The 7,268-nt window shown below is 40.0% G+C and overlaps 1 protein-coding gene across 1 annotated transcript; it reads right to left on the bottom strand.

Moving 5' to 3' along the window:
* Nucleotides 1-1,270: 1,270 nt before the first annotated feature.
* LOC135555044 (interferon a3-like) lies at nucleotides 1,271-2,720 on the bottom strand. The gene is made up of 5 exons (XM_064987411.1): nucleotides 2,571-2,720; nucleotides 2,340-2,411; nucleotides 1,715-1,867; nucleotides 1,475-1,573; nucleotides 1,271-1,357 (listed from the first exon to the last, which is right to left on the bottom strand). Exons 1-5 carry the CDS (start codon nucleotides 2,718-2,720, stop codon nucleotides 1,271-1,273), a joined length of 561 nt encoding a protein of 186 aa, XP_064843483.1.
* Between the last annotated feature and the right edge of the window lie 4,548 nt (nucleotides 2,721-7,268).

Here is a 7,268-nt window from a genome sequence, read left to right as displayed (position 1 = left end):
ACACACACACACACACACACACACACACACACACACACACGTAGTGTTTTCTTTGCAGCAATTCGACCACGAAGGACTGACTCAAGCAGTCTCCCCAGAACACTTGATGTTGAAATGTGTCTGTTACTTGAACTCTGTGAAGCATTTATTTGTGCTGAAATTTCTGAAGCTGGTAACTCTAATGAGCTTCTCCTCTGCAGCAGATGTAACTCTGTGTCTTCCTTTACTGTGGCTGTCCTTATGAGTGCCAGTTTCATCATAGCGTTTGTTGCAACTGCACTTGAATAAACATTCAAAGATCTTGAAATTTCCTGCATTGACTGACATTCATGTATTAAAGTAATGATGGACTGTCATTTCTCTTTGCTTATTTGAGCTGTTCCTGCGATAATATGGACTTAGTATTTTAGCAAATAGTGCTATGTTCAGTGTACCACCTCCACCTTGTCACAGCACAACTGAATGACTGGTGACAACTGGTGACTACCTCCTGAAGCTGGTTCAGAGAATGCCAAGAGTGTGCAAAGCTGACATCAAAGCTGGGTGGATACTTTTAAGAATCTCAAATATAACATATATTTTTATTTGTTTAACACTTTTTTGGTTACTACATGATTCCGTATGTGTTTTTTCATAGTGTTTATGTCTTCACTATTATTCTACAATGTAGAAAATATAAAAAATAAAGAGAAACCCTGAGGTGTGTCCAAACTTTTGACTGGTACTGTGTATATATACTCCGGACTCCAACATATTTCAATATTTCTTATGTCCATTCATTTTCTTTTAGATTTGTGTGTATTGTTTTGTATTGTCAGATATTACTGCAGTGGTAGAGCTAGAAAAACAAGCATTTAGCTACAGCAGTTAAAACATCTGCTAAATGTGTGTATGAGATAAATTACAATTTATTTGATTAAAAAAGATTACAGCTGTAGAGGACACATTTATTTAATTATAATATATTTAATTATTACAATAACAAACATTTCCTATCAGGTTGCAATAATAAATACAGTATGCAATGGCCTTCATGTATTCAAAAGAAATGCACGGAAACATTGATACATTAGGCTATGTATTGCCTAAGTCTATCACAAAATTATTCAGTGAAAAAAATGATTTACTCCACGAGTTGTGAATACATGATTACACAATAAATAAATACGTTAAAAAAACAAGCTAGTAAACATGTAAATAAATAGTAAGATATATGAATAGATAAATATATATATAAATAAATAATATGTACACAACACACACATAACGCTCATTTGCTACTTAATGTTGTGTCTAGTCTTTGTAGGTGTGCCAGCACCACAGTCCTTATATCTTCCCAGCCGCTTGCGCTGTAATCCTGCATAAACGAAATACACTTGTTAAGATTTTAGAATAGACACATGTTGTATCATCACATAAATACATCCAGACTTGGTGAATGTAATCTCTTTGTAAGACAAATGGATCAACCTACCTCGCGTTTCAAGTAATTCTTCAGGAATTTGAAGTGAAGGCTCATCTTTTTGTTCACTCTTTTGACAGATTTTGATAGTCTAGTTTTCATAGCCTTTACCTGTTAGAACAAAATACAAATCATGAATTTAATATTATGTTTTGAATAACATGTAACTACTTATATTATAATCAAGAGGGATAGTATAATGTTTTCCTTTTTGCAGAACTGTTAAAGAGGCGAAAATCACAAATGACATACGCATTGGTCCAGCTCCGAGGTCTGGCGATAGAGGTTATTCATAAACTTGTCAACTCCTTTCAGGTCCCAGGCGGTGGACTCATATTTGCCACTGCTGAACAATTTCTTTATAGCGTTCAGAGTATGTGAAATGAAGGCAATCTGTTCGTCAGCCTGGAAGAAGAGTGATTTGTATTAGTATATGCCTTATGAATTGATGGCAAATATCGAAAAATTCTAGCAAATTATAAATTCGTTATAACCTAATTATATACAGTGCATTCGGAAAGTGTTCAGAACACTTCACTATCTGTACATTTTGTTACGTTAAAATTTAATAAATATGATTTCATTCATCAATCTACACACAATAACCCATAATGACCAATCCAAAACATGTTTTTCGACATTTTTGCTAATTTATGAAAAACAAAAACTGTTTTTTGCTTCTTTATTATGGGATATTGTGTGTACATTGATGATGTTTTTTTATTTATTTGTAATCCATTTTAGAAGTGGTCTGTAACATAACAAAATGTGGAAAAGGTGAAGGGGTCTGAATACTTCCCGAATTCAGTGTTTAATCCACTCTTAGAAGAAAACAAGTTATGGATAGAACAAAACATTTTTTATGCATATTTCTTACCTTGAAATGATTGACTTGTCTGTATTGTTTGTCAGGGAAAGTGATCTGAGGTCCTCGAGAGACTTCATGACCCTGAGATGCCAAAACATATAAACAAAATATTGCATTATTATTAATGTACAAAAAGGAGTCAGATAATTTAAATGAAACATAGCAGCTCATGAAATGTTGAAAAGATGACAAGAGCTCAATGACCAGGAACAAATGAATAAACATGACCCTATATCCTACCATTTTCTGAAGCATCGTTATGGTGTTGTTGCTGAACACTTGGAACATGCTCGGAGACCGAGGCAGTGTCTTCATCCATGTGCATCCGATGGTTTTATTCCAGGTCCAAATCATCATGACCAAGCACATCCAAAAGCTGATTGAACCCATTTTAGCGTAGGTCTACTGTAGTTCTCGGTCTGTCCGCAATCAACGTTGATGCACTTCCGAAAGATAGACTACTTCGTATAATTCCGACAAAAGTAAGTTGTCCGCAACGGATAAAGAGATAAAGTGTTCTTCCTGACTGATCAATACCAGTTCTGCCACCCAAGTTCTGCCATGCTCCAACCTGTGTCGGTCCTTTATACAACGAGTCTGCAAGGTGTTTCAAAAGTGAAAGGTGGAAGTTCCCTTACACTTTCATACCTGAGTGTTGTTGTAGGTCTGGAGAAAATGCACCGAAAGGACAGGTGCATTGCTTGAACAATTGTTACATCTTGAGCTATTTGCCATTTTCTCATGACATTTTGACCTTTCAACCAGGATTTTTTTCATAAAAAAAATAAACATGTGAATCCATCTGACTATGGCCTAAATAAATATCACCATATAGAACACATTTAGTTTGGCCTTTCACTTCGAAAACCAAAGTATTTAATGTTTGAAAACGCAACACCTTTTCAGTTGCACACAGAAACTTTGGTGTGAACTACGTTGTAACCACCTGCTTAAAGGGTAATTGTGGTTTGTGGACCCCAACTGTCTATGTAAAGATACAGATCAACCTTGTATGGTTGTATGAATTAGACACTCGACATTATTTATTTCGTTTTAGAAACAGGTGGTCTGAAATATTTTGGTAGACCCCCTTTCATATGCTCCCGGTTTTCAGAAAAATACACTTGTTGCCTGTGAAGTGCACAGGCAGTACTGACCTTGGGAATACTGCTTCAATTTGAGCCTATATTGCGAAGGCTTTTGAATCTGGGCCATTAGGAATGTGTGCGTATGATAGGTCTTTCACGTAGATCATCTGTCAATGTATTCAATAGTCTTGTCTTTAATGGGCTTGTAAATACATCTTTTTTTTATACCTCCAGTTATGTAAGTTGATGGGACCTCTGCATCTATTACCTTTCCTCCCCAGCGACTGAAGAGTATAGGCTTTGTTTTAAGAGCGATTGGTACTCTCCATTCAACTTTGCTAGCACATTTCTAACAAATATAAGCTGTGTGTGCGTGTGTTTATTCAAATATTATACACACTCTAGAAAAGGGTTCTATATAGAACCTTCAGGGGTGCCATGTATGAAACAATCAATAAAACCCTTTTTGGTTCTATCTAGAACTTTTTACTTATAAAGAACAATATTACTTATAAAACATGTTTTAATAAAATGTTATGCAAAATGTAACTACAACATGCTACCATGACACGTATATTCTTGGCATTTTTGTTAAATTCTTCTGAGAATGTCTCAGGATGCCCTCTATTTCACCTCTCAAGACCTCCCGTGCGCACGAACTGATTTCTGAAAGAAAAAGCAGGAGACGAATATATTTTATTTTATTTAAAAATTAAACATGGCACACATAGGCTTACATCATAGGTATAGGGACCCAAAAAACCCAAAACAGTAAACATAGGAGATGTTTTACCTCATGTGAAAGAAAGTCATCCAGCTGTTTGAAGTAGTTATTCACCTTGTCTCCAATGCGAGGGTTAAGATGCACACTCATGTTTCTAACCCGGAAAAAAATAGTAAACATAACAAACAACTTTAATATGAATTTCCTTGTGAATAATATTAATACAATGAATTACACGGATACTATGATTAATAAGGTAATAGCCTACTGTGTAATGCAATGAACAAATACAACAACATCACCAAGAACCTCCACATTCCGAATAGGTCATATTTTGTCGAGCAAGAAGGACCTGCAGCTCCCCTAATGTGATAGTGTTTCATTGTGTCAGGTTTTGTTGAAAGAACTGACCTGCCAGTTGTGTCACGACTCCGACCGAAGGTGGCTCCCCTTGCCTTTCGGGTGGCGCTCGGCACTCGTTGTCGCCAGCCTACTAGCTGCCGCTGATTCTTTCCTCCCCTCCTTATGTGTTTATTGGTTACACCTGTTTTGAGTTTGTTGTAATTATTTGGGCTTCATTAGTCAGCCGGCCCGCCCGTTTCCTTCTGCGGTATTAATTATTGTAACCTTTGTGTTTGGTGTAGACGAACGTGTTGGTTTATGTTCGTGGAGTTTGCGGGGCAGTTTTCGTCCCCAGTGTCTGGGGCATTTGTTTTGAGCACCCAGTGTTTCGTGGGGTGGCCGTTGTTCACCGTGTGTGCATTAAAAGAGCACTATATTGAACTCTCTGTTTCCTGCGCCTGACTTCCCACTCACGACACCCAGAACGTTACAAGTTGAAACGCAAGGCTCAGTGTGCATAGCTTTTCTCACACCGGTAATAAAAAGAATACACAGTGTAACCAATTCAATCAAAGACTAACACTGAATATATTATGCTCCTCTCGGATACAGCTGGGTATTCCCCTGACCACACACAAACACCACAAAGTCGTAACCCATTTCTACAATTTATATTCTTAGAATTGGATTTTAAACATAACTCTAACATTTACAACACTGCTAACGGCTCAGACTAAGACCAAGATGCAGACACAGGAGGCGGATAGTACAAGTCTCAGAGTTTAGTATACTACAAGAGGCAGGCAAAAGGTAAGCCAAGGCAGGCAAAGATTTGTAATCCATATCAGATTCAGGCAGGTACAGGATGTTAGGCAATTGGTAGGTTAACGCAGGCAAAGAGACGTAATCCTGGAAACTGGAGACAATGGGCTGTGAGACAGAGGTTTAGTCCTCGACACACGAAAAGTGGAATGCATACGGAGGGTGCGGGGAAACAGGAGACGGACAGCAGAGGGGTTAAGGATTTTAGAGATGTGGAAATGGCCAATGAAACAAGGGTAAAGTTCACGGGACTCCACCTGGAGGGGCTGGTCCCGAGAGGAAACCTATACCTTCTGCACGAGCCGATAGCGGGGATCAGCGGTCCGTAGGCGATCCGCCTGTCGCCGATACCTAGATGTGGTCTTCCAGGTACTCCGGGCTCTCTTCCAGGTACGGTAACAGCGGCGGACGAACATCGGGCAGAGAGTATGCCAACTTCTTCCTCTTGCTCAGGAAAGAGCGGGGGCTGATATCCAAAGTAACACTTGAAGGGCGATTAGGGAAGGGTGTTACGGGCGTATTCCACCCACACAAGTTGCTGTCTCCAGGTTGGCAGAGACGAGGCAATGAAGAGCCGTCTCCAAGTCGTCACTGGCTCGCTCCGACTGACCATTAGATTAGGGGTGAAAACCAGAGGACAGGCTGTCCGGAGACCAAATCAGGGTGCAGAATGCCTTCCAGAACTGAGGACCACGATCGGAGACCATGTCGACCGGAAGTCCATGGATACGGAAGAAGTGCTGCACCATGAGCTGAGCCGTCTCCTTGGCTGAGGGTAACTTGGGAAAGGAAATAAAATGGGTGGATAGAAGACCTATCCACCACTGTCAGCAGACTGGGATAAGGATTGATTGAATATGTCCGTAAACACACCAGTCAGCTGGTCTGCACATGCTCTGAGGACGCGGCTGGGGATGTCGTCTGGGCCTGCAGCCTTGCGAGGATTAACACGTTTAAATATTTTAATCACGTCGGCAGCAGTGAAGTAGAGTCCACAGGTTTTGGTAGCGGGCCGTGTCAGTGGCACTGTATTGTCCTCAAAGCGAGCAAAGAAGTTGTTTAGTCTGTCTGGGAGCAAGACATCCTGGTCCGCGACGTAGCTGGTTTTCATTTTGTGATCCGTGATTGACTGTAGACTCTGCCACATACCTCTCGTCTGAGCCGTTGAATTGCGACTCTACTTTGTCTCTATACTGACGCTTAGCTTGTTTGATTGCCTTGTGGAGGGAATAGCTACCCTTTTGCATTCGGTCATGTTTCCGGTCACCTTGCCCTAATTGAAAGCAGTGGTTTGCGCTTTCAGTTTCGCGTGAATGCTGCCATCAATCCACGGTTTCTGGTTGGGTAATGTTTTAATAAACGCTGTGGGTACAACATCACCGATGCACTTGCTGTCTGTATTTTCACGTTTTACAGTGGCTGCATCATGTTATGGGTAGACTTGTCACCAGCAGGGACTGGGGAGTTTGTTAGGATCAAAATAAATATGAAATGAGTAAAGCCAAGAGGAAGAAATAGAGGAAAACATGCCTTAGTCCTTTGAAGACCTAACACTCGGTTATCGGTAAATTTTTCAGTGGGACAATTACACACATTTTAAGGCAAAAGACACACCAGAATGGCTTTCCAAGAGGTGTTTAGTGTTCCTCATTGGTCAAGTTAGAGACAAGGTATGAATACTGCTATCTATCAATTATTCCCAACCAAATTGACTGAGCTTGAGAAATTTAACAAACACCATGAGCTCCAAAAGGATTGGGACAGCGACACGTTTGGTTGTTATGGCTCTGTACTCTTGCACTTTGGATTTGAACTGATCCATGACTATGAGGTTAATGGGCAGACTGTCAGCTTTAATTTGAGGGTATTTTGTCACGACTTTCACCGAAGATGGCTCCTCTACCACTGATCCTTTTTCCTTTAGTTTTGGTTATGTCAGTTTTGTGTTTCACCTGGTTTCAT

This window comes from Oncorhynchus masou, chromosome 15 (assembly GCF_036934945.1).
Source record: "Oncorhynchus masou masou isolate Uvic2021 chromosome 15, UVic_Omas_1.1, whole genome shotgun sequence".
Classification (NCBI taxonomy): Eukaryota; Metazoa; Chordata; class Actinopteri; order Salmoniformes; family Salmonidae; genus Oncorhynchus; species Oncorhynchus masou.
This window is presented reverse-complemented; position numbering and strand designations above follow the sequence as displayed.